This window comes from Biomphalaria glabrata, chromosome 13 (genome assembly GCF_947242115.1).
Source record: "Biomphalaria glabrata chromosome 13, xgBioGlab47.1, whole genome shotgun sequence".
Classification (NCBI taxonomy): Eukaryota; Metazoa; Mollusca; class Gastropoda; family Planorbidae; genus Biomphalaria; species Biomphalaria glabrata.
Window position 1 is genome coordinate 24463530 of NC_074723.1, and position 27196 is coordinate 24490725.

A 27196-nucleotide genomic window follows, 5' to 3' on the forward strand; every position below is an offset into this window, starting at 1 on the left:
AGCATGTGGAGTAGTGTTATAGGCGGCCAGCTACAGGTAAAACTAGTATGTCTAGTGACCTTGGTGTGACGTCAGTTACAAGCCTAGAATGGAGATACCAAGCGTGGGAAACCTGACAAAGGCTTGTGTTCTTAGGCAGATGTGAATGAAAATGATTTATTTATTACTAATAAAGATTAAAATATATTTTCAAAAATACTTTGTGGAAGTTTTTGTTGACCCTTACAAAGTGTTTGGTTTTCCTGACACGAAGAGAAATTGTTTGGTTTGCCTTACGCGCAACGATACCGACCCTACACCTCTTTGACCTTATATTTAATTTTAACACGGCGTAGTGATACAATACGTCGTATCTATTTTTATTAAAAAAAGGACGAGGAATCCATTGATACTATTAGTTTTTTCATAGGTTAGACCATTACGGAGCTATAAAAATTCAAAGTTGAAAATGGCCGCGATTTGGCTTAGGGTGTGCGACGACCCTGTTTTACTCTATATCTATCAACTATGCTATGATGATTATGAAAATAATCTAGAACTAGACCTAGACCAAAAAAGAGCGAAACAAAACTGAAAAAAAAAACCTGCGAAACTGAATTATGAATGGTTCGCAATTTTGGTATTTTTCTAAAAAAAAATAAATAATTTTACTTGATCTAGACTAGCTGATCGCCTTTTGCTATCTATCTATATACATATTATATTTAACACACACATATATATTAGATCTAATATATATGTGTGTGTGTGAGTGATGCAAAGGAATGTAGATCTTTATACTATGTCTATGCTTTTTTTTACTGCGAATTTTGTTTTCGCGAAACGTCTCCCCCACCCCCAAACAACCAATTACTTCACTTCTGACCCTCCTTTTTTTTAATTTTTATTTCGCTCTTTTATATTTCAATGGAGCAGCCCGCAACACACTTAGTGTGACTTAGACCTAGACTCAGCACACTCTGCACACATATATATAAATATATATATTATTATATATATTATATTATTATTATATTATTATATATATATATATGTATGTGTGTGTGTGTGTGTATGTATGTATATGTGTGTTTGCGCGCGCGCACGCCGAACCAACAAAAAGTTGAGAGAAGAAGCAGGCCTATCTGCAACTGACCTAACCCACCCATGCCACGTATGCGGCCGGTTTTTTAAAGCGAGGATTGGACTTTACAGCCATCATCGAGTCCATAGGAAATGAGAAATGTGCTCATCTTCGACCACGAAGGAGGAGCTATATATATAATCTTTATTACAAGCACTATTTCCGGTATTGAAAGCCAACAAAATACATTTTCTGAAGTATGAACAGTGCATTATCCTGCTATTAAAAAGTTGTAGGCCTATTTCAAAAACCTAATGTGTTATTCTTTCGGCGAATGGGCGGCAAGCTGCTTCCACAAAAATCTGTCACTGGCAATGTCTGAAGCCTCTTCCGACCTGCTCTGAGGACCTCCGTGAAAGTGTGGCGTCAAGTTGTACTAAGGTGTCACTGTTTGTGCTTTTCTCGTAATGGCCTCCATGTCATCGCAACTCTTATTATGCGTAATTCATTTTGTCGGAGAACATGTCCCGCAAACCTCATGCGACGCTCTGTCACAACCTTACTAAGGGGTGGACCCCCAGTTCGGTATAGGATTTCCTTGATTGAGAGACGATCTCTATAACTGACTCATAAAATCTGTCTTAGACATCTTTGTTGAGATGACTATTCACTACACTTTATTACAAGAGCCCAGCCACTAGGTGACTGTAGTTTGCTTTAGATATATATCGAAAAGGGAAGTTTTATAAAAAAAATCATCTGTTGGGGGGGGGGGGTTAAATTAAAAAACCTCTGGAGTTTTTTTTAACAAATTCAAACCCCCTTAGCTACGCTCATAGAATTTGGTGACTGTAGTTTGCTTTAGAATAATATTGAAGATTGAGGTTCTCAAAATCTCTGTAGGGGGATTTTAAACTCAAAATCTTCTGAAGAGGTTTTAAACTTAAAGCCATCTGAAGGAGGGGGGTTTAAACTCAAAACCCCTTAGGCTACGCTCATAGCATTTTGAGTGTGTAATTTCTTTTTTTTTTTATATTGAAGAGGTATTTTTAGCTGCAAACCCCGCTGGAGAGGGTTTTTAAAAACAAACCCCCTCTTGGCTACGCTCATAGAATCTGGTGACTGATGTATGGATAGTAAGGATTGAAGAGGGGGGTTTATTGTAAATTTCGGTGGGGATTTTAAAATCAAAATCCCCTTGGCTGTGCTGGGGCAAGTGATGTATTAGTATTAAAATCTCACCTAAAATAAACAAAATCAAAGCAAAAAATGTTGGCAGATTGAAATGAATTGAAAGACTTCAAATAGATTAAACTTTATGTTGCTGTAATTAAATTACTTCATTAAAAAATGCATCCATTAAATAAAAAGGGAGATAACCATGCTACACAGTTAAAGTGAGAATTTCAAGCATTAAGAACATTCTATCTTTTTCTAGCTGTAATATTTGTGTAGTAATCCAACTGAATAATCTATATATATAATTCTCTTCTTCGCTTAATATTCATATTAGAATATTTTTCAAGTACAACATTATTCAAAAGGTCCTTTCTTAATAGGATGAATAATGAGCTTTAGGTAAGGTGAATGCGTTTCTTCAGTGATGAATGCAATAAAACGCATTTAGCGTCGGGGCTTTGCCCGAACCTCACTAGTGATGTAGATGTCAGGAGAAGGCGTTTCTGCAGTGAAAAATGCAAGAAAAAAACGCTTTTGGCGTCGGGGCTTCGCCTTGAACGCCCATGAAGTAAAGGAAAGATCACTCTTTTATTTCTGCGGATAGTTATCCCACAAACTTAACAAGCCTTGCGTGTAGCGAAGTCATACAGTGTATCATGAAAATTTTATTTCCTACACAGATCACACTCAAATATTTCAACCTATCTACAAACTATCTTGAACTAAAGTAATTCTTCATTAGTTTGAGGCGCGAGAAGCTTCATTCACCAGATTACACAATTACGACTAGTGCATAATGCGATTTTTATTTATCGCTCGTAGGATTTGTGCTTTTAATATTGAATGACACTCCAAAATGACAATTTTTGTCTATATATTTCATGAGATTTGTATGAGATTTCAAAAGATTTTTAATAATTTCCAGAGATTTCCATGACTTTTCATATATTTTGCAATTTCAGGAGATTTCCAGGAGCTCCTGGTAAATCAGGCGACCATGAGAAATGTAAGTTATAAAATGGTTTAATTTAATAATTACACATAATTTACATAATAATAATTTACACATAGAATTAGCACGGGTCCTATGAAAGTGTGGGCCCACTGCAGTCAGATAGGTTGCTGTGGCCTTTGGCCGGCCCTGCAAAATAGCGGCGTATGCTACGCCGCCGATCGACTAGTGATAATTAAATTTCAATGTAAAATGCCTAGGAAAAAGTAATCCTTATCAATGACAAAAATAATTAGATTAAACACTTGTTAGCTTTGTTTCAGTTTTATTACATTATTACAAGCTAAGTAGAAGTCTCACATCTAGAAACAAGTGTAAAGGAAACAGTAAAAATTTTTTCAGAAACATGACTATTTGACACACTCACTTCATTCACAGCATACTTTAAGTCTCAGATGACACTATAGAAACTAAAACAAAATAGTTACTGGGGTTCAGACTAGGTACTGCATATTCTGTCTGTACACAGCAAGAACAAAAATGTTGATACACATTGAAATTTAAGATCAATGTTAAAATACAGACTTGTCCAATTTCTTTGGAAGAAAATAATATATAACAAAGATTGATAGGGGAAAAAAAGCAAAACAATATCTGTTTTGCTGTTTAAAAATATTTGATGTTATTTTTATTCATTTACAATACATACAAATTCAAATTGATGTTATGGTTGACTGATTTGTAGACATTTGATTCACTCTGAAAGTTCAATGTCCTACTAACATAAACAAGAACTTCACTTTGTATCTCTATGTTGAAAGGTTTATTTAAGTGCATTGACAATTTCAAGAAATTCTGGTTTCAGGGATGCTCCTCCAACAAGGAAGCCATCAATGTCAGGTTTCTTTCCTAGTTCTTGAGCATTTGAACCTTTAACAGATCCTATGTAACAAAAGATAGTTGCAATTAAAATCTTAAATTTATAGTTAATTGAACAATTACAATGCAGCCAAAGATCATTAGGACAGCGTGGTAGCAGAGCGGTAAAGCGCTTTGCTTCCGAACTGGGGTCTGAGGTTTGAATCCTGGTGAAGGCTGGGATTTTTTATTTCGGGATCTTCTGGCGCCTCTAAGTCCACCAGCTCTAACGGGTACCTGACATTAGTTGGGAAAATGTAAAGGCAGTTGGTCGTTGTGCTTTGACCACATGACACCCTCGTTAACAGCGGGCCACATAAACAGATGTCATTTACATCATCTGCCCTATAGATTGTAAGGTCTGAAAGGGGAACTATTTTTTTTAGAATGTAGCATTATAAACATTAAAAACACACTTACTATCAATAAAATAAGTTTTCCTTAATTTGACTTTTTTTAAAGTGGGCATTCATGATTACTGATTTGTCACTTTGAACATGTAATCATTGTCTTTGAACACATAATCATTGTGGGCTATGTCACGTGCTTTATGTGGTTTGGTAAAACTTTTATAGAATTATTCTGCCTTGTTTGTGTTTTTTTTAGTACACTTCTGCCTTTCAATTTCACAAAGTTTGAAAGTGTTCTTTGGTACTGATCTTATATAATAGCCTTTCCACCATTACAAGGAAATGCTTTTTATTCAATGAAGACTCTTCTTCCATTTGGCTACAGAAATGCCAGATTCTGCTTTGCTATAACCAAAGTGATATCCAGCAAGAAGTCCAAACTTTTCTGTCGTGTATAATTTCCATGTCAACAGTTTTTTTGTTTTTTTTAAATTTTATAGCACAAGTCAAGTTGATGATGAAGTCCTTTATTCAAAGCTAAGTATTCTTAAGATTTCTCAAAAACATTGCAAAACATTAAAAACGCCTAGAAGAAAACAGCTCTTTGAATTAAAGCAGTGATTGTGCATACATAGTTGAAACTACTGTTTTACTTTTCTCTGGTGCTTTAAAGTATGGTGAAACGCTCATAGAACATTGAGCAAAATTATTTAGAGTGTAAGAATTCATTTATTGAACATAATGTTCAGGTAATCTGACTTCTGTCCTTTTTTTTTTGAAAGAAAGTTTTTCTGCTTCTGGGGAAAAAAAAACAAGTTCAGTTTAAATCCCTCACATTAACACTGATAATGGCTATACCTCCATAAATTATTCTTGTCTTCTTAGCAACATCAGCTGAGACAGTATTCTTCAACCATTCTCTGATTTGCTCATGGACTTCTTGGGCTTGCTCAGGTGAGGCTGTTTTACCAGTGCCAATAGCCCAAACGGGTTCATAGGCTATAACAACATTTGTCCAGTCTTTAATTTTATCTGAAAAAGAAATATATTACCTTTTTAAGAAAAAATAGGAAACCACAAGGAATGTTTAACAAGTGGTCCACTCATGCAGATAAAGAGGCCGCTTTCAATATTTTCAGTAAGAATATAAGAAGTTATGAACTAAAAAACTATCAACAACTTCAACCCTATATCTTACTTAAGACTTAGGTCCTCCCGCGCCGTTTGGCGCATTGGGCGGTAAGCTGTCTCCATAAAGATCTAAAGGGGGCCATATGCGCTGTGATGGACCCTCGCACGGGTTCGGTAGGACATTATAGGCATAAGAAGGGCCCCCATGTGCTCGACCTCCGGCCTCGGACGGTAGAGAGAACTCATGCTTGGCTCAAGGTGTTGTGACTAGCGACATACCGGGTGTGAATACATGATCACTTCGGATAAGGCGGGACTTCGGACAGAAGGATTGGTGAAGAGCCGATGCCTCATCCTGGCCATGGATAAAAGCCTTTCCTTGGTCAAGAGGTCCATAATAGGGAACAGAACGTTCTCGGACTTTAAGGAATCCATGTCTCATATGCATATGTTGCAGTTAGAATGACGATTGTATTGAGAAGGTGTATTTTTATCTTAAGCCCAATGGCTTGGCTTGTCCAAATAGGCCGCAGCTTTTGGAAAATGCTCCCTGCCTTTCCTGTTCGGCACGCTACATCATGGTAGGCATCCCCATAATTTGTTATGATGCTGCCAAGGTACGTGAACTTATCCAGCTCTTCAAGCTTTGACTCACCAAGTCTGATGGGGGCACCCTTTGTCTTATATCCCACTCGCAAAATTTTAGTCTTATCTAATACAAAATATAAAACAGATGTACGTATCGAAAGTTATGCCAATATTATCATATTTTTAGGCTGACTGACAACATAATATAGAGATACGAGCATTATTACTATATATACTATTATTACATAATAATAATCCACTTATACCACAACATCTGTTGATTTGATTTGATTTGTTGATTTGAGGCACATCGGCACAATTTAGGCCATGTCGTGCCTGCAGTCCCCTAAGGACTACTCTCTCTCTAAACAAGGGCCAGATTCTATACAGTAATATAATTAAAATTAAGGTCTATTCACAGTTAAAATAGTAAAGGTAGTAAAAATTTAAATATTTGGTAAAAATCTAATGTAAATAGTGCATGTTCACAAATTCAGAAATCAGATCTTCGTAGATAGCCCCACTTCCCGAATAAAGCCCAGTACCTTCCCAGGGTCGACATTATTAAATAGTGTTTTTAGATTAGTGGCTCTAAAATGTTTCGCCCTGACATCCTGGTATCTGGGGCAATCAACGAGGATATGTTCCACGGTGAGGCGAGAGTCACAGTACTCGCAAAGTGGGGGCTCCTCTCTCTTCAGTACAAAAGAGTGCGTGATGTAGGTGTGGCCAATCCTAAGTCTGGACATGGTTGTGCTACCACGCCTTGTCAGACCCTTAGATGTGGGCCGCCACCTGACATCCGCCACAATCTGCCTGAGTTTACTGTGAGTCTCAGCCTCCCATCGGTTCTGCCACTCTCGATAGGTGGCAGAGGCAATACTTTGTCTCAGGTCCGAGTAGGGAATTTGGGTTCCTGACACCGCATGATTTAGGGCTCTCTTTGCTTCTCTGTCTGCGGCTTCGTTTCCCTCAATGCCAACATGGGAGGGGACCCAGATGAAGGTGACATCCCTACGGTCGGCTGTTATTAGGTCCAACAGCTTCAGGCTCTTATGTACCAATGGGATGTCAGTCTTCATCCGCCCCAAAGCTTGCAATGCAGATTTGGAGTCGGAGCAGATTATAAATTTACTCCTTTCTGATGCTTTTACGGCCATAAGTGCAAGCAATATTGCATGCAATTCGGCCGTAAAGATGGAGCAGCCATCGGGGAGTCTACGGGAGATTGTTTTGTTCCGAAAGGAGCACGCACACGCGACCTTTCCCTCCATTTTGGATCCGTCTGTGTAGATGGTGCCACAATCTCCGTAGCTCTCCTGCAGTTCCCTAAAGTGGACTTGTAGTATGCTTGGGTCTGTATTTTCTTTTTTGAAATTAAGGAGGGATAAATTTAATTTAGGTTTATTCATTAGCCAAGGAGGATTCTGAGGGGTTTCTATTTTAGAGATTTGGTCAATGGGTGGGGTTAAATTTTGGATGGGTTCTCTCATTCGAAGGCCCAACGGCTGTATGACGTTAGGCCTTCGATTGTATAATTCTACCTCTGTGGGGTTAAATATGGAGTCAAAAGCAGGGTTCGTGGGGTTGGATTTTAGCTTGACTATATACTGCATTGCAAGCTTTTTCATTCTTATATCCATGGGGAGTTCTCCAGCCTCCACATGGAGACTTGGGATAGGTGATGTACGAAACGCGCCGAGACAGAGACGCAGGGCAGCATTTTGTATTAGTTCCAGTATTTTTAGGTACGACTTCCTTGCTGCTCCATATATTATGGATCCGTAGTCTAGCTTGGATCGAATTAGACTCCGATAGAGCAGCAGCAAGGTATCTCTGTCAGCTCCCCAGTCCGTATGGCTGAGTACTCTTAGTATGTTTAATGACTTTTGGCATTTCTTCTTAAGTTCCTTAATGTGGGGGAGAAAATTAAATTTGGAATCTAAGGTGAGGCCTAAAAATTTTGTAGTTTTCACGACAGGGATCTTCTTTTTGTGTATAAATAGTTCAGGGTCTGGGTGGAGCCCCCTTAGATTACAAAAATGCATACTAACTGTTTTGGAGTCAGAGAATTTGAAACCATTATAGTTTGCCCAACCCTGAATTTTGTTTAAACATAACTGTAATTTCCTTTCTAAGGTGTTCATGTTTTTCCCATAAGTAAGAATGACAAAGTCATCAACATACAAAGAGCACTCTATGCCAGGGGACAGCGCATTTATGATGCTATTTATTTTAATGTTGAACAGGGTGACTGACAGAATGCTGCCCTGGGGTACACCCATTTCCTGGTCATGAGTGTCAGAAGCGGAGTTGCCCACTCAGACCTGAAATTTTCGATCTTTCAGGAATTCCTCCACAAAACGGGGGAGGTGTCCCTTAAGCCCCATAAGCGCCAGGTCACGTAGAATGCCATGTTTCCAGGTTGTGTCATAGGCCTTTTCTATATCGAAGAATACAGCTACTAGATGTTCTCTTCTAAGTAATGCATTTCTAATATAAGCTTCCAGCCTTACCAGGTGGTCAGTTGTTGTCCGCCCCTGCCGGAATCCGCACTGGTAGTTTGAGATCACTTTATTCCTTTCCAGGTACCAGACCAGCCTACTGTTAATCATTCTTTCCATGGTTTTGCAGATGCAGCTTGTTAGTGCTATTGGTCGATAGTTAGCTGGGTCAGAGCCGTCTCTTCCCGGTTTAGGTATCGGTATAACTGTGGCTTTCCTCCAGCTGTTTGGGGAAGCGCCTGTTTGCCACACACAGTTATAGACCCCTAGTAGGACTGCCAATGAGGGTTCGGGAAGGTGCTTGAGGAACTGGTAATGGATTTCGTCTTCTCCAGGCGCTGTGTCATGTGACTTGTCCAGCGATTCCCTCAGTTCCTCAAGCGAGAACGGTTTGTTGTAGTCTTCATTGTTCTCTGACCTGAAATCAATGGGGTGTCTTTCCTCCCTGGTTTTGACTTTTTGGAACTCTGGCGTGTAGTGTGCAGTGGATGATTTTTCTGCTATTGAGGATGCAAGGCAGTCATCTATTTCTCTGGGGGACGTGACAGTTCGTCCTTGGTTTTTCAAATGCCCTATTGCATTTGATTCTTTCCCTTTGATTCGCCTTACTGCCTTCCAAACCGCTCTAGCAGAAGTTTTGGCATCCAGACTGCCGACAAAACTTCTCCAGGAATTCCTTTTGGCTGACCGTATGGTTTGTCTAGCCTTTGCTCTAGCTATCCTGAATAGCTTTAGGTTTTCCTGGGAAGGATTCTTTATAAATGCAGCCAGTCGTTTTTTCCTATCACCAATAGCACTTTTGCAAGCTGTATCAAACCATGGTTTGCTAGGCCGTTTTGGATTTGCAGAGGTTAGGGGTACAACTTTCCTGGCTATACTTAGTAGCTTGCTAGCAAAGGTATCAGCTGGGTTCTGTTCATGGAGGATATTTTCTGTGATATCCTCAGAGCATCTTTTTTGGAATTGTTCCCAATCGGCCTTATTCAGTTTCCACCGCTGAGGTCGTCCCAATGAAGGGAGATTGTTAGTAATGATGATTGGGAAGTGATCACTTCCCCGTAGATCATTGCTAACTGACCATTTAAAATCGTCCAGAAGTCCGGGGACGCATACGGTGAGGTCAATGCATGTGAATGATCCAGTTCCTGGGTGCAAGTAGGTCGGTGATGCATCATTAAGTATGCATAAATCATGTTGGAGGAAGATATCCTCCAGCATACGACCTCTTGTGTCGGTATTGTTGGATCCCCACATGGTGTTATGGGCATTGAAATCCCCAAGGATTAAATAAGGCCGGGGGAGTTGTTTCAATAGGTCCTCCATGTCTGTTCGGTTTAATGGAGCGCCTGGTGGTAGATACAGGCTGCAGCAAGTGATAACCTTGTGAAGGGTTATCCTAGCTGCTACGGCCTGTAGTGTGGTCTGTAGTTCTACCCTCTCATGGGGGATGCTATCCTTCACAAGGATACAGACTCCACCTGATGCTCTCTCTGCATCCTCAACATTCTTGGTGTAAGCACGGTAGCTTCGGAAGCTGATGCAATCTTTTAGAAATGTTTCCTGTAAGCAGACAGCTACAGGAGTCTCAGAGTCCATCAGTAGCTGCATTTCCTCGTAATTGGCCTTGAGGCCTCTACAATTCCACTGTACAATTCTGGAATCCATGGCTTATTCTAGATGACCTACTTGGAGCTATTTGGCCTTGGGAGGCCCCCGGAGGGGTTTCCCTTTATTACAGTGACCTTGGTATTTTTATTCTTGGGTTTGGATGGAGAGGAGGACAACCCCCTTTTGGGGGAAGTCTTTCTCTCTGGAGAGGGGAGATCCCTCTGGTTAAAGCGGAGGTTATTTCCTCCTCTCTCACCTCGGACATCCTCTCCGCTTTGATTTCTCCCCTTAGGGAGTTGGTCAACCTCTAACTCAGTAGAGGTTGGGGTGTCTGGCTGGGTTCTCTGAGGAGAACCTGTGTCAGACATGATGTCTCCGGGTTCTCCCGGAGTATTGGTTTTGACATGCTGCTCAGTCTCCATGCTCTCATCAGCGAGCACAGAGAACCTGTTCTTTAGCATGACAACAGGGCTTTCTTGTTTCTTCAGAGGTGTGTTCTTTGGCGGTGTTTTCTTCTGAGTTGGGGGAGGAGGAGGGGGTGGTGGGGTCAATGTGTCCGTCTGTGTGGCTATGGATCTTCCTTTCTTAGCAACAGCCTGGGCGTAGGTCTTTGTCAAGCCGAATTGGCCCTTGGGTAGGGCCAGTACAGCCGATTTTGCCTGGCTAAAGGTACATCCGTTTCTTGCCTTGTACTCCTGCACGGCAACCTCCTGTTTCCACACAGGGCAGTCCTTGGAGTAGGCTGAGTGGCCAGCTTGACAGTTTGGGCATTTGAACTGGGCTGTGCAGCCCTTGTCCTCATGACCCTCTCCAGCACATCTGGCACACACAGTGTTCCTCTTACAGACTGCCGCGCCGTGTCCATAACCCTGGCACTTGAAGCACCTCATGGGGTTAGGTATGTAGGGCCTCACTGGAACTCGTAGGTATCCTGCCTTCACATACTCTGGCGGTGTCCTAGTTCCGAATGTGAGGATAATAGTGGCGGTTTTGACCTCCTCACCCTCCCTGCGCCTGGTAATGCGCCGGGCATGGGTGACTCCTTCAATGCCCTCCACTATTTCCTTCTCGGAACATTCCAGTAGGTCCCTAGAGCTGATTACACCTCTGCTGGTGTTCAGACTCTTGTGTGGTATGACTTCCACTTGGAGATCACAGAGTCTTCTGCATCTTAAAAGCCCATCAGAGTGTGTCTTGCTGTCTACTTCTACAAGGAGTTCCATTGTTTTGTGTAGCTTAGACACACTCTTGGGCTCTCCCACTACTGACTTGAGTCCCTTATAGATAATAAAAGGGCTCAACTTGGTCAGGCTTTTTCCCTCCTCTGTGCATCTAACCACCAGAAATGATGGCCAGGTGGCACAGCTTTTTGGGACCTCCTCTTTTTTATCGTCAATTCGTCGTTTCTTGCCCAGACATAGGTCTGGGGCAAGTAGTTTTGTGTGTGTTTTTTTGTCCATATATATTTTGGTTAATTCGGCACCTGTGCTCCCCACCCGCCATCGAGTCCAACAAGGGGACGGGCCATTCGGATGTCCAGAATGAGCCCGCCAGGGCTACACAGGTGCTATACTCAGTCAGCTGCTACATCGGACATGTGTCCGATACAGCAGCTCCCTGATTGACCCTCCAGCCACTGCCCTCCAGCATAGGTCGTCGACCTATGCTGGTAGCTCGGCATGACCAGCCGGTTGACCCAGAGCGGGCCATCTGGGTCTCAGGTCTAGGGGAACTTGGAGCCAAAGTATTGTGTTGTTGTGGTTTATCCTCAGATAGCCACCACTCAAACACCAGGATCTCTTTATCCCCCCTTACCCGTCGCAGTCCACGGCAAACGGACTGGTCTAGGACGTAGTGAGAATTTAAAGTTAAGGAGACAGTGTGATGATCAATGAAGGCAGACTTAGGAAAAGAGGAGGCAGACACAATGATAGAAAAGAAGTAGGGCACTTTTGAGCTCCAAAAGTGCTAAGGAAAGAGGAGCGCAGTTTAACGTCATGTCTCGGGACGACACAACATCTGTCAAGTATGATTTCTTTCCCTAGTTCAAGATACTAAACAAAATAACTAACTGCCAATTAACTAATTGATTTTTTTAAAATTATTTCTTGTGTTATCAGATAAAAGAAATAATTGTGCAAAATTTTAGCTTACTGCAAGATTGGGTATGGGAGAAATAACGTGTACAAACTTTTTACCATACTGACAGAGTGAGTTGATATAAGCTTTGTAATAAAAAGTAGCCTTTGCATCAGAACTTTGAAAGGTCTAAATTATCATGTCGAATTTTGAATATATTTTCTTGTTTCTGTGATCTAAACAAGATGGACAAACGGACAAAGAGACAACAAAAAAAACTAATGGCGACTATTCCCCTTCCAGGGGCCACTAATAAATATTATGTTAACAATAGCAACCATGTTTAAGAGACCTATTACAGTAGCTAAATCAGCCTGAGTGAATGCCTATTATATAGTGCTACAGCATTAGCTAAAATAAATATTATCAGGTTAATTCAATATATCACTAACTGAAGCAATTATGCACCACAATATAAGAACTTAGGCTTATATTCAAAGCTAAACATTGAAGCCAATAAATTGATTGAAAATATCCATGCCCAATAGGTATAAAACAAAAAGTCCTAGGGTCACATAAGCAGCACTTTAAAGTGGCTAACTGGTTAAATCAGGACATATCTACTATTAACACCCACCAGCTAGTGCTTTCATCTGTCTGTTAATGACTTCCATCGTTTTATTAGCTTCTCTTTCTTCAAGTTTTTCACCGACACAAGGAATGACTCCTAATCCACTGTCAAGGGCGAACTTGGTCTTCTCAGCCACAAACTACAAAATAAACACAGCCATAATAACAAAACAATATTGAAAATTCTTCATAGAAAAAAAATTTAAAGAGATAAAACACTTGTATATCAATAATAACCATAAAACATTAGCTCCAGGAAATTTGTGTGGTGTGACACAATGAGGAGACGAGGAGAGAGTGAACATTGCTTCCTATGTAGTGTGTAATTCTCAAGGGCACAAGGTAAGATAAAAAGTCAGTTTTAAGACTAGAATGTAAGCAAACTGATAATTAGTAATGTATTTAATTTAGCAACATCAGTACGTTGTTAGTACCATATTGTACATTGCTTATATAGAGTGATGGTCAACGTGTTGTAGAAGCCATGTGATGGACAACATCTGTTGATACCAGTTAATGGTCTATACAAGTAGACAAAAAAATGATCTGTAGAGTTGTTGATGAGTGATCTAGAGAGTCAGGAGTTTTTTAACTGTAAAAATACTTTATTCAGGCAGCCACTATGTCATTCGCATAGAAAGCATTGGAGTTGGTATACGATTTCGCACTGATGCAAGTTTATTCAACGCTCAAAGACTCAAGGCAAGGACCAAAGTAAACTACAACTGCATCAGAGACCTGCTATTCGCAGATGACTGTGCCCTAAATGCCTCAAACAAAGAAGACCTTCAAAAGAGCCTGTCCCTCTTCGATAACGCTATTAATGTAAAAAAGACAGAAGTGCTGCACCAACCTCCCCCAAATAAATCTGTCACAGAACCAGACATTTTCATAGATGGCCAGAAATGAGCAAATGTCAAAAAGTATGTCTATCTGAGAAGCACCATATCAGCAAACGCCACCTAGATGATGAGGTAGACTTCCGTGTTGTTCGTGCCAGTGCTGCTTTTGGCAGACTTCAAGAACAAGTGTGGCAACGGAGTGGACTCAGTATATCCACAAAACTGCAAGTCTACAGTGCTCCCGTCACTCTTATATGCATGAGTCCTGGACCCTATATTCCCGCCACACCAAAAAGTTAAACTCCTTCCATCTATGCTGTCTAAGGAGTATCCATAAGGTGCATTAGTCCCACCACACATCAGACACAGAAATCTTAAAGCTGTCCAACATGCACAATATCAATGCGACAGTAAAAAGGTCCCAACTTCGATGGGCGGGACATGTAGTCCGCATGCCAGACCTAAACCAGTTCTGTACGGGAAGTTGTGTGCAGGAAAGCCATTGCTGCAGAAGCCTTTCCTATTCTTTTTGTCAGCTCAGTGTCTAAATTTAGGTTGCTGGCTATTGTTGTTCCAAGTAGGTGAACCCCTGCACCACTGTGTGTGATTTCCAATATGTATCCCTGGTATTTCTGCTACATCTTGTGGCAGGATGTCGGTCTTGGAGAGGCTTATTGTAAGGCTAAAGCAGCTGCCAGAGTATTCACAAGCCTCTGCAATCCTTCTTGTGAATGAACAGGCAGTAACTAAATGTACAAACAGGTGAACTGAGTATTAAAAGCTTAAAAAAAAAGTAACAACAAGTAAGAGCTTTAACAAAGATTAATAAATTAATAACTACCTCATCAGATTCTCCTAGAATGTGTCGTCTTTCTGAGTGACCAGTAATGACCCAAGAACCTCCCAAATCTTTAATCATGAAAGGACTGAAGTAAATACACACATAATAATTAATCAACATGTTTTTCTATGTGACAAAACTTTTAATTTATGGAATACAATATTAATAATAAAAAAAATTAAATTTTTAATCATATCTGCACATTAACAATAGTCTAATATGTTCAAATATAATAATAGGGACTAATGTTTTAAAAATATTATTCTATTAATTTTTCTTTTGCTATGCATGCATATAATAATTATTGACAGAATACTGAATGTGGACATGCTAAAAGAAGCATAAATGTCAAGAACTATTTTACTTAACTCTTTGGCTCCGCACCAACGCACAGGGCGTTGATTTTAAAAAAGGGGAAAAAAGTCGGACCAACGCTGGGGGCATCGGCTATTTCAAATTTATTTTTTTCGTTTCCATTTCTCCGATTCTTGTTTTTTATTGCTTAATTGTTTATCTAGAATAGTTTCCCTTTGCTAAACATCCGGAATTTCCTTCATTTAACGTGTTTTTATTTTGTACGAAGTTTGTAAAGAGATGACATTTATTTTTTCTGTGTGCGTGTTTTTTTTAACATGGAGCTTCAACCAAGGCCATATAAACTTTGTAGATCTAAATATTTCTTTGATAAAGAAGTATAAGAATTCAGATGACAGTGGTTTTGTTTCATCTGATGGTGATATTGATAAATCTAATTATATAGATCTAGATCTAGTAAATTAATTTATAGGTCTAGACCTAGGCTTAGCCTAGGTCTAGTAATGATGAAGTTTATCAGCTGATGAAACAGCTCCACCCCCAGCTAATGTTCAATGTAGATCTAGAACTAGTTTAGCTGTCTCTACATTATCTAGATCTAAATCTAATCAGATAGATGTAGATCTCTAGATCTATCATCTAAGCACTGAAACAGAACAATTTCAGATTTATTCCACCAAGAAATTGGGTTGTCAACCTAGACTTAGTCAGCACTGCATCTATTGAGATGGAATGTTTTTTTCATTGACAATCACATTGTTGATAGTCTTGTTAGCAAAATAAATAGCTCTGCTGACCATAGGATTAAATGGAACACCCCTGCTAGAATAAGATCCATTTTCATAGAATGGAGACCTATAACTATAAAGAAAGACAGAGTATGTAAACACTTTGGGTCAGGGAGAACGGTTTATGTTTGCGCTGGATGGGAGTCGAACCCACACATTCATATTGACTGCTTCCATGAATATCACAACTAGAAGGAATATTTATATACTAAGTACATGAAGAACTTTAGAAGAAAATACTAAAAATATATATATGCTGTACAGTTGGACTAGTTTTAGGGTAAAAGTGTTTTGTTCCAAGTGTGTTTCTTTTTTTATGGGCTTTTTCGTTAAAGTAGTGACATTGGATTATTAGTTCCAGTTTATTATTTTTTGCATCTATTGCTGTTTCTTCTGTGGTGTTCTGTAAACAAATGGATAAAAATGAGAAAAAAAGCTATTTCAATTCAATTTGAACAATAAATTTCTTTAAACATGCACTTGGATGGATATTTTCAAAGTCAGTTGGTGAGTTTTTCATTTTTAATTTTTATATTCCAAACCCAAAATTACAAAAACAACATAATTTGCAAAATAGAAAACATAAGAAATGGAAAGAGCATCCATTTCTCTTTAATTCTATATCAAGTTTATTATTTTCCAATAATAAATAAAAAAGTTATACAAGTTATATCGAAGCAAAGTAGCGCACTCTGAAATGGCGGAAAAATTAATTCCGTCCAAAAGTGGCAAATAATTCCGAATTAATTCCGGAGTCAAAGAGTTAAGGAATGTGTTTGAGATTTGAACAAACGGACCATTAAAATGCTACAGTTAAATACGTGAAGTAAAATGATGTGAAAAACAAAACCACCAAGTTACCTAATTTCTCCTGTAAATGCACCTTCCTTCTCTTTGTAGCAGTTCTGTGCAGCTACTTGTACATTTGCAGGCAACTTTTCCCTAGCATACTGGAGATAACAATAGGGGGGAGCTACCACAACCTCTAGAGAACAAAATAATATTTATTAAACTGGATAATGGTTAAAAAATATTTCAAATGTATGTTAGCTTGTTAAGTAACAGTTGTTTCCCTAGTCACCCAATGCTACAACAATAAAAAATTTTAAAAAATATGCACCCATGTTGCTTTGTTAGTTAAATTGATTGAAAAGTATTTCAGCACACAGCTATGCAAAGAAAATAATGATACACATGTCTATCAAGATACTATCAGCGCTTACTGAAATGTGTCTCTTTTCTGTAGTTTAGAATTTCAAACAAGTTTACTCGTCTCTTACTAAGCAAAATGGTCAATACTATTCTGTATCTGCACTAAAATTGTTTAGGAAGAGACGCAGCCAGGGAGTCAAAGAGCTTCAGGATGGGTGAAAAAAAAAAAACACATAAAATAACATGTGAAGCAAAATAATATTGCAAGCACATTCAGTCTTCTTACATTCTTTTCTCCTAGCTTATTAGTGGTTTGACGTTAACTTGAATTGGTGATTTCTTAAATTGTAATTTATAATTTCTTGTGCTCTTTTATTTATCACCATACAGTTCCAGTCCCCTATCACCCAGCATTGTTTAACAATGTGGTCTATTGTCTCAATGTCCTCTCTGCAGTGGTGGTGTTTTAAGTCTTTATTTTCTTGAATAGCCCAAAGTATGTGCCTATTGAGCAATGTCAAACTTTGAGCTGGGCTAGGACAGCGTGTTCTTGCTTGGACTGCCACCACGCATCTTTGTGGTCTGGTTTTGTCATCTGTCTCCATATCTTTCTGCCCTTTCTGACTTGTCCAAGCTATCTATACAGTTTTTCCTCTCTAAGGCATCAACCACATTGTAAGAGTGCAGCGCATTAGTTAGTTTCTAGAAGGCAAGCCGATTTTGCCAAAAGATCTTGCTTGTTGCTGTGGCCATCACCCAATGCCTTAAAACATCTACACTATGTAAAAGAATTCTGACCCATGCTTTCTGCCCTTTGAGGGCCTAAAGAGTCTGTGAAGATAACTACATATGCTGCTGGTGCATTTCCTTCACTGAGAGTATAGATGTAACTCTAATATAAATATAGAGTAAAGCTGCCTAATCAAACATGTTAAGTTATATCACTGCAATTTTTTTGCATTTAAACTTTTATAGTTACATTAGGTTAGAACTAGAAAAGAAATGAAAACATCTGTAAAATTATTATCCATTGGTATATAAAGATAAGTATGTTGTCACATTTCAGTTTGCATAATAAAATCTGATGTCAAAGAGTGGACAGGTAGGTATGCCAAAGTGTATAGCTCATCAAACAAATTTTGTTTCCTGACAACAAAATTGATCGCCTTGTAAATAATATCAAACATTATGTATTTTAAAAATGTTTTAATAATCTAATTCTTTCATTTCAGGTATTTTCTGGTCATGAGGTGAACTACCACATGAAAAGTAAAATTGCCACATGCAAGTCACAGTGATAGTTACAAATTTAGGCATGGTCAATGATATAAATAGATTTGGCAATGGCAGGGGAAGCAATCTTAGCAATTTTTTTAACATGTATACAAAAAATGTGTTATTTGTAAAAAAAAAAAAAAAAAGTTAAATAAACATGTATTTATAAGTTATTGTGTTTTGTTGTCTTTTAGATACTGATTAAGTTTATTTTTGCATTAATTAACATTTAAGAAAACATAGCATAACAAGAAAAACATATAAAAATACTTTTTCTCAAGCTGACATACTAACCACTCTGCTAGTGAGATAGTATAGTAATCTATTATTTGTTTCAAACTTACCTCAAATCGGAAACCTATAATGGGGACTAATTCAGCTTATACCACCAATTCAGTCAAGTACAATTTCTTTTCTTTGTTCCAATAATAATAATTTTTACAAATAGTTAATAAACTAATTTGATTTTTTTTTTAAAATCAATTAAAAATAAATTGTGTAAAATTTCATCTCATCCAAGATTGTTTTCTTTTTTAGAAATAATGTCTACAAACATTTTACCAGACAGATGGAGTTGATATAAACTTCGTAAAAATACATTTACACTAAAAAAGAAATGTAATATATATACATGTTCTACTTTTCTACTTAAAGATGAACTAATAAAATATGGTGAGGTGTTTAATATATGGTACATGTATACAAAAGAGGGTTGTTCAAAAAGGCAGCTTTATTTAAAAATATAAAAAAATATATATATAATATACTATACCAGTACTACTAGATCTAGAGTTTAGCTCTAGAATTCTAGAATCTACATTAACTATACTCTAGACCAGTGTTTCCCAAAGTGGGGTACGAGTACCCCTAGTGGTACGGGAAGACTTTGGAGGGGGTACACGTTGCACCTAATTAACAATCAATGTTATTTTTTTTAAATACCTAATAATGTTCTGTTAATAAATTGAATGGTGTAGGGGAGCGGCAAGGGGTACTCAACATTACAAAAATTATAAAAGGGATGCACGTAGATCAAAAGTTTGGGAAACACTGCTCTAGACTATTTAAAATTATCTAGATCTATAGATCTAATCTACTTCATATTTCCATATAATCTAGACATTATATATAATATAGATCTAGCTCAGCGGTTCTCAACCTTTTTTGCTCGGCGACCTTTTTTAAAATCCCCCACTTAGCCGCGACCCCCCCCCCCCTGGCACACACACACAGCAATAGAAGAATAGACAATAACAATCCATTTTTTCAATGGTCTTTGGCAACCCTTGGCAAATCGTCAATCGACCCCTGAGGGGGTCGCGACCCACAGGTTGTGAACCCCTGATCTAGCTAGATCTAGATAATCTAGTTTGACTAGATTCTAAATCTAGCTAACGATTCTGGTCACTGGTCTAGAATCTAAAATATATACATACCTAGATAATTTTATCTATTAGATATCTATATAATATGTATCATGGGCGTAGCCGGAGGGGGGGGGTTGGGGGTTCAACCCCCCCCCCCCCGAAATGAAATCCCCCCCGCAAGGGGGGGGGGGGGGGAGTCTGAGTTTAGTGACTGATCTTTTGCTTTAATTTTGTTTATTTTAGGTGAAATTTTAATACTAAACCATCACTTGCCCAAGCACAGCCATGGGGTTTTGAGTTTAAAACCCCCTACCAGGGGTTTTGAGTTTGAAAACCCTACCAGGGGGTTTTCAGTTTAAACCCCCCTACCAGGGGTTTTCAGTTTAAACCCCCCTACCAGGGGTTTTCAGTTTAAACCCCCCTACCAGGGGTTTTGAGTTTAAAATCCCCTACCAGGGGTTTTGAGTTTGAAACCCCCTAACATTGGGTTTTGAGTTGGAAACCCCCTACCAGAGGGTTTTAAGGGGTTTTGAGTTTGAAACCCCCTAACATTGGGTTTTGAGTTGGAAACCCCCTACCAGAGGGTTTTAAGGGGTTTTGAGTTTGAAACCCCTACCAGGGAGTTTTGATGGGTATTGAGTTTGAAACCCCCTACCAAGGGTTTTCAGTTTAAGTTTGAAAACCCCTACCTATCTATAAAACAAAAAAAATGCAAACGACAATCCTGAAATTCCAAGAGCACATCTAAGGAAGATTTTGATTTTAAACCCCTCTTCAATATAAAAAAGCAAATTACACACTCAAAATTGTATGAGCGTAGCCAAAGGGGTTTTGAGTTTAAACCTTTCTTCAGCTGAGTTTGAAGCTCTTCAATATAAAAAAAAGCAAATTACGCACTCAAATGCTATGAGCATAGCCAAAGTTTTATTTTAGTTTAAACCCCCCCCGTCAGCGGGGTTTGAAGCTAAAAAATAAATCTTCAAAATAAAAAATTTTGCAATCGAAATGCTATAAGCGTAGCCAAGCCTATTGGGTGTTTTGAGTTTAAATTTCCCTTCAAAGGAGTTTGATGCTAAAAAATACCTCACCAATGGGGGGTTTTGAGTTTCCACCCCTCTCCTCTAGATGGCTTTTTAAAAAGTTTAAACCCCCTCAAGATAGTTTTGAGTTTAAAATCCCCCTACAGAGCGTTTTAAGGTTGAAAGCCTCTCTCTTCAATATTATTTCTAAAGCAAACTACAGTCACCAAAATCTATGAACGTAGCTAAATGTGGTTTTGAATTTAAAAAAAAAAAAACTAGATATATTTTAGTTTAAAAACCCGCAACAGATGATTTTGACGATAAAACTTTCCGTTTCGATATAACATCTAAAGTAAAATAGTCACCTAATTCCAAGATCGTAGTCAAGAGAAGTTACACATGTCTACTAGTGGATGGGCTCCATTTATAAATTGCAATGAAATTGAAAAGCACTAAATGTGGCTCTACAAAGATGGCTAAGACGGATTTTAGGAGTCAGTTATAGAGATCGGGTCTAAATCAAGGAAATCCTATGCCGAAAAGGGAGTCGACCCCTTAGAAAGGTTGTGACAGAGCGTCGCATGAAGTTTGCGGGACATGTTCTCTGACAAAATGAATTACGCATAATAAGAGTTGTGATGACATCCTAGTACAACTTGGCGCCATACTTTCATGGAGGTCCTCAGAGCAGGTTGGAAGAGGCTTCAGACATTGCCAGTGACAGATTTTTGTGAAAACAGCTTTCCAGCAAATGTGCCGAACGGCGCAAGAGGGTCTAATTCAGTAAGAATAGCACATTAGGTTTTTAAAATAAAACTTTTTAATAGCAAAATAATGCACTGTAGGTACCTCAGAATATGCATTTAGTTGGCTTTCAATACCAGAAATAGTGCTTGGCGGCGGGGCTACGCCCAGCTCTGGGGGGAGCTCTCAGCGCTCCCCCAGACCCCTTACTGGCAAGGGCGAGGAATCTACAATTTTTTCACTAACTCCATGAAAGACCTATTCTAGGGCACAATAAACGTCTTCCAAAAGTAGGTACTTCGATAAACTGACCTAGATCCATTTTTTTTTGTCTCCCAAAAAATGGCTGAAAAGTGTGTCAGCACATTTTACCCTTTTTTTAGGGGTGGTCATTTCCATCAAAGTTTTAGCATATTGTATTTGATTTGAGGACTAATTATGATTACTTTTTGTAAACATAAGATATCAGAGATCATTTTTATTTGCCTTTAAAGCCAATCTGTTAAATTTTTCTTAACAAAAGTTTATGTGAAAGTTGACATTTTTACAACTTTTTTCCTATAAAAGTTACAACAATGCTGTTTGCTACAATAATTTATCATATTATGAAATGTGTATATTTCAAATTTCATTAAATTCTCTTGGCGCACTTTATAGATATTTGATATTAAAATTAACAAAGACAAAGTAGGGTAAAATTTTCTTTTTTAAATAAAATAAAAGTGTGTATGGTTACAACAATCTCACTAATTCTATTGAATTTAGCATGTTAATATATATATGTGTGCTAAGTTTTTAGTAACAACCAACACTGTGATTTACTGGAAATGGTCAATTTCTGTCTATCACGAGCTATTTTTAGAAGCACACATAGGAATTTTTCATTTAGATTAACTTTTATAGTGTTTGAATGCTAGATTATGGAGAGGGAATGTGTCTTTATTATAATGACTTTGTAATCTGCAAATTTTAAAGTAAAAGTTTAATTACTTTAAAAAATAATATTATATATTAAAATTTTTTTTTCATATTTTTAGCTCAGCGAACTAATAATTTTTTTTTCTGTGTGCTGTTTTTTTTCTATTAATATACATGTAAATTAATAGTTAATAAATGAGTACATTATATTTTTAAAATGATGAGCTATTATTGCACAAAAATTCAAGTAAAAAATCTTTTAATAACTTCTAAAAAAAATCGCAAGGTTTCTATTTTATTTTATTGTCCGAAACAAGAAATTTTTCATTTACAATCTCATTTTAAAAGCATTTAAATTAAGGCATTTTAAAATGATTAATTGACAGTGCTCTACAAAAAGGTTAAAACTGTTTTTTTATGAAGTTTATGAAACTTTCATTAAATTTTAGGAAATATTTTTCTGTGCAGTGCTATTTTCATTTATAATTTAAAAGAATTATCGATCTGATGCATATAAATAGCTATCTAAATACAGTAGAATTATAATTAAACAAAATAAAACACAATACAGATCTCTGATTTGTTTTATTTGTGATTTTTGGGCTCATATGATGACAAAATCACATATATATTTTAATTTTTTGTCGAAGGCTTTTTTAATATATTAATTAACTTTTTTTCAAAGATTTTATTGCTTGGTCTTTTTTTTTTTAATTTATTTTAACAGAATACTGGTTAATGTAAAAGAGTGTGAAGTTTCAACCCCATATCTTTAAGACTTTTTATAATACAGTTAATTTAAGTTCAACTGTCAGTTGTTTAGGTCACAGATTTTTTTTTTATTTACAAAGGCTAAAGAAGGCTAATTTTTGGCCACTAAAAATTTAATAACTTCCCTCACAATTAACTCAGCAATATAAAATTGGTATCATTGGAAAGCATTTCCCAAGCTCCATCTAACTAAATAGGTTCCATTGCATTGTGATCATTTTGAAATTTTTATCGAAGTACCTACCAAAAGATTGAAGGGTCGGAATGTAATATATATATATAACAAAAAACTCACTAAGTAATAACAAAAAACTCACTAAGTAAAAGAAATACATTGATTATGATTATCTATCAGAATCAAGTCATTTTATTATTTATGATTATTTTTATTATTTATTATTAGGTTGTATCTAGATTCTAGATATACTGATATAGTATTATTACTATTATAGTTTATTATACAAAAAGTAACATTGATGCTAAATTATTAGTAAATTATAGATCTAGTGACAAACTAGTTAATACTCATAATCATATAGATATCTACTAGTCTATTAATAATTATTAACTCTTTCTCTCCTAATCGACGATACCATCATTGATTTTGACCTCATTAAATTTAATTAATGTTTAATTTTTCAAACTTGACTTTGAATTATATAAAAAGAGCGTGCATTTCCCTTTAATTCTATACCAAATACAACATTTTCTGATAACAAACAACAAAGCTTTTGAAGCGCCATCATCATAACACTTGTCTTAATAACAGGGGTAGTGAAATAATAATGAGCAAATGAAGAATTCCTTCAAAACATGGAAAAATAATTACGGAGAGAAAGAGTTAAATTATTATTATATTATAGATCTAGATAGTATTTATTTTACTAAACCCAAATATTTTTTATTTTTAGTATAAGTATAATAATATAATAATAATAATAATACTTGAAGTACTTGCCTACTTTAGGATCTAATGGTCCCTTCGTCATCCACTCAACAATGCCATCAATATATTTTTTATCACCATTCATTTTCCAGTTACCTCCAACAAAAAACTTTCTATCTGAACTCATTTTTTAAATTAAAATACGTTGATATCAAGCCTTGAACAAGATCTATAAATAAGCGATAACTCGAGAAGTGCTGTAGGCTGTACGATATTTTATTATAAATAAATACTAAAGTTGCTCGAAAGGAAGTGATCTGACACCGGTAAGCTGTCCTTGGATTTAAAGGTCAAGGTCATAATAATATTTAACCTTTGAACCATTGTCCAAAACTCGAAAGGGTTCAAAATTCTTGGAAAAAGCTGCTTTCTGAAATGCTCAAATGCTCGATAGGCCGTAACCCATAGATGATCTACTATTATATATTTATAATAAGGCTTATCTTCGAGTACGAAGATTAGTGAAAAATGCAATATTTCCTGTGGCTGCGCAGCCCCAGCTGTGACCTACATATTTTGCCACATCCAGGGCAAGCATAATCTTTGTCCGCAGGTGGTCGATTTAGATTTTCTTTTCACCGTTTGCGTCTGTCCTCGGCAGCGGATTATCTTTGGGGTCTCAAATGTGTATCCCGCGGCCTTTGTGAGTTACCTCCAGCTGTCTCGTTCTGAGGCGCTACAACCAGGTGCTCTCTTCTGTGTCAGCTAAGGCAAGTTGTCACCTAAGCTGGTCTTTGAATCGTTTCCGTGGGGCACCTCTGTATACACGTTACGTCGACCACCTTTTAGCTGACCAAAAAAAAGACTGCCTTCGGCATACGTTCGTCTCCCATACGGGATACGTGACCTGCCCAGCGTAACTGTCGGACCATAAGAAGTCGATCTTGCCATCGTATGACCATCATGGAGCGCAAACATCTTTGGTTAAAAATACACTTTGCGCAGGCAATGCAGTAATTAGCCCGCATAATGACTAGTCGTAAACGAGTCGATATATATTTATATAAATACAGGGTTTTTATTGTGACGCACCGGTACGGTGTACCGATTGAATGAACCACTTCGAATAACAGTGAGCCCCGTCAGTGGCGTAGCAAGGTAGATGTGTACCCGGAATATGTTGATGGGTCCCCCTGCCCCATAAGATAAATTTAGTGTATGCTGTGTGAGACAAAAAAAAATTAAAAAAAAATCGAGCATTCAGTATATATCTGTATATTTTCTAAAAGTTGTCTACCTTTTTTATTTGTGTAAGTAATGAAGTCGTTATGTTTCATTGAGTTGTGACTCCGTATGTGACAGTCTTCAATCTAAATGTTGTACAACTTAATAGTATTAAACGATGATGTTTCAAATGAACAAACACATTTTGTGTGTGTGTGCTTCGCTGCTTTTCAACCTTATAAGTTTCTCTGTTCTCCCACGAAATGTTTTTTTTTTTTCAAAGTACTAAACGATCGCTAGAATTCTTGCTAATACTGCGCGCCAATGCAATTTTAATTTTCTAATTTTGTTCTAGCATCAAGTTAATAATTACGCTACCAATGGACATTCTCAGAGCTTAATCCAACCACGCTGACACATACTTTTAAGTACTGATGGCTGCCTGGCCGTGCGGTATGCGCGCTGGACTGTTGTTCGGTCGTCTCAATTGTCCCGGGTTCACACCCTGCCCGTCGCCTCGCCGGACGTTAGGGTTATCTTGAACTCTGCAGGAACATCCGAAACATTTCAAAAGTTTTACAAACAAACATAGAATTACAGAAACCTCGTACTTCTGAATTTTATTACCAAAATGTTTCCAATGTCAGTAGCTTTCGTTTGCTAATTGGCCTCAATTATTTACAATGGAAAATAAAATGCTGTCTGTGTTTTTGGTATAAGAACAAGGTGTACGATAGGGGCTACAGCGGTCCATTGACTTTCGCTGATCTGACTTTCTAATGAAAAAAAAAATACGTCCACGTTTTTCAAACACTAAAACACGGATTTTCCCTCTCCAGCCTACGTATATACACAGTAGCCTACATACAAAGGCCGCGAGATACACATTTAAGACCAAAAGAAATTCCGCTGCAGAGGACAGACGTAGATGGCGAAAAGAAAATCTAAATCGACCACCGGCGGACAATGGTTATGCCTGCGCCAAGTGTGGCAAAATATGTAGGTCACAGGTGGGGCTGCGTAGCCAGGAGAAATAGATCTTCGGACTCGAAGACAAGCCTTAATGGGAAAAACAGTGATAGTCGCTTAGAATGTACAGATCATAAGATGCTGACAAAAACTAAACAGTATTTCTAAACTAAAAATGTAATGCTAAGAGCTTACATGGTAGCCAAATTAGTATCATATAGTCTAGATATGCCAGGAAATATTGAGCAACAAGTCGTTACAAGTCCAAGTTTATGAGAACTGGTTTGTTTTCGTACCTGGCGGTCACAAGGGAATCTCCTATCGCGGGCCCCCCTCACGCGCGGGGCCTGGGGCGGTTTCCCCACTTGCCACCCCTTATGGCCGCTACTGCCTTGTCCATTGCGTGTCCCACTGACTTATCATTGACCTGAAATACGTTTCAGATAGATCTATACGTAAGAAGATTGTCTATTCTTCCATAACTCTCCCAAGCGAGAGCGTTGGTGCTAAAGTTACCTCTTATGTGTGAGGCACGATGGACTGAGAAATACGAATTAATTCGTGCTTTAAGTCACAACTTTGAGAAGATCTTTGACTGTTTGAAAATAACGATTGTAAGTGAAACCAGACAATCCGCATGTGTAATCAATGCCTGCTTCTCGTGTGTTTCTGATTTTTCTTTTAAATGTCGTCAATTATTCACCCGTTCTTGAACCAGTTTCCGTGTTGTTGCAGTCTGTCCATCTTAGCACAAGCGGCCACTCAACAAAACAACAACAAAACAACAACAGTCATGACATAATAAAAAACCAACTCGACCATGCCGAGGAACACTTCTTTTCTTTAATATTCTCTGTAATAAAAAAAAAAGTTGAAGCTACGACTTTGAGCCATAGCCGTATGGTAAAACGTTTGTAGGCAAAACGTTATTTCCCCCACACCCATTTTCAGATCAAGTAAAAATTTTGCACAATTATTCATGGGCATAGACCAGACATAAATCTATAAAAAAATTAATAAAGTTAATTAATTTGTTTCTTCGTCTTCATTGTTCTCACTATTATCTTGGAGCGTTCAGAT

The 27196-nt window shown here is 37.7% G+C and overlaps 1 protein-coding gene and 1 long non-coding RNA gene across 2 annotated transcripts; one reads left to right on the forward strand and one right to left on the reverse strand.

Moving 5' to 3' along the window:
* Positions 1-229: 229 nt before the first annotated feature.
* On the forward strand, positions 230-18367 carry LOC129922273 (uncharacterized). The gene is made up of 3 exons (XR_008774241.1): positions 230-606; positions 3205-3248; positions 18173-18367. It is a non-coding gene; the product is annotated as an uncharacterized LOC129922273 (long non-coding RNA).
* On the reverse strand, positions 3500-24256 carry LOC106057428 (triosephosphate isomerase-like). Its single transcript, XM_056007520.1, has 6 exons — positions 23996-24256; positions 16650-16773; positions 14686-14770; positions 13010-13142; positions 5321-5494; positions 3500-4136 (listed from the first exon to the last, which is right to left on the reverse strand). The coding sequence occupies exons 1-6, from the start codon at positions 24108-24110 to the stop codon at positions 4018-4020; spliced, it is 750 nt and encodes a 249-aa protein (XP_055863495.1). The 5' UTR covers positions 24111-24256; the 3' UTR covers positions 3500-4017.
* Positions 24257-27196: the final 2940 nt, after the last annotated feature.

What these genes read in the sequence shown, in the direction of transcription:
- LOC106057428 (XM_056007520.1), bottom strand. Translation starts at nt 24,110, where the DNA reads ATGAGTTCAGATAGAAAGTTTTTTGTTGGAGGTAACTGGAAAATGAAT. An exon ending in ACAGATGAAAGCACTAGCTG is followed by an intron (nt 5,495 to 13,009) that starts GTGGGTGTTAAT and finishes TTTCTTTTTCAG; the next exon opens with ATAAAATTAAAGACTGGACA. An exon ending in GACAAGAATAATTTATGGAG is followed by an intron (nt 4,137 to 5,320) that starts GTATAGCCATTA and finishes TTTGTTACATAG; the next exon opens with GATCTGTTAAAGGTTCAAAT.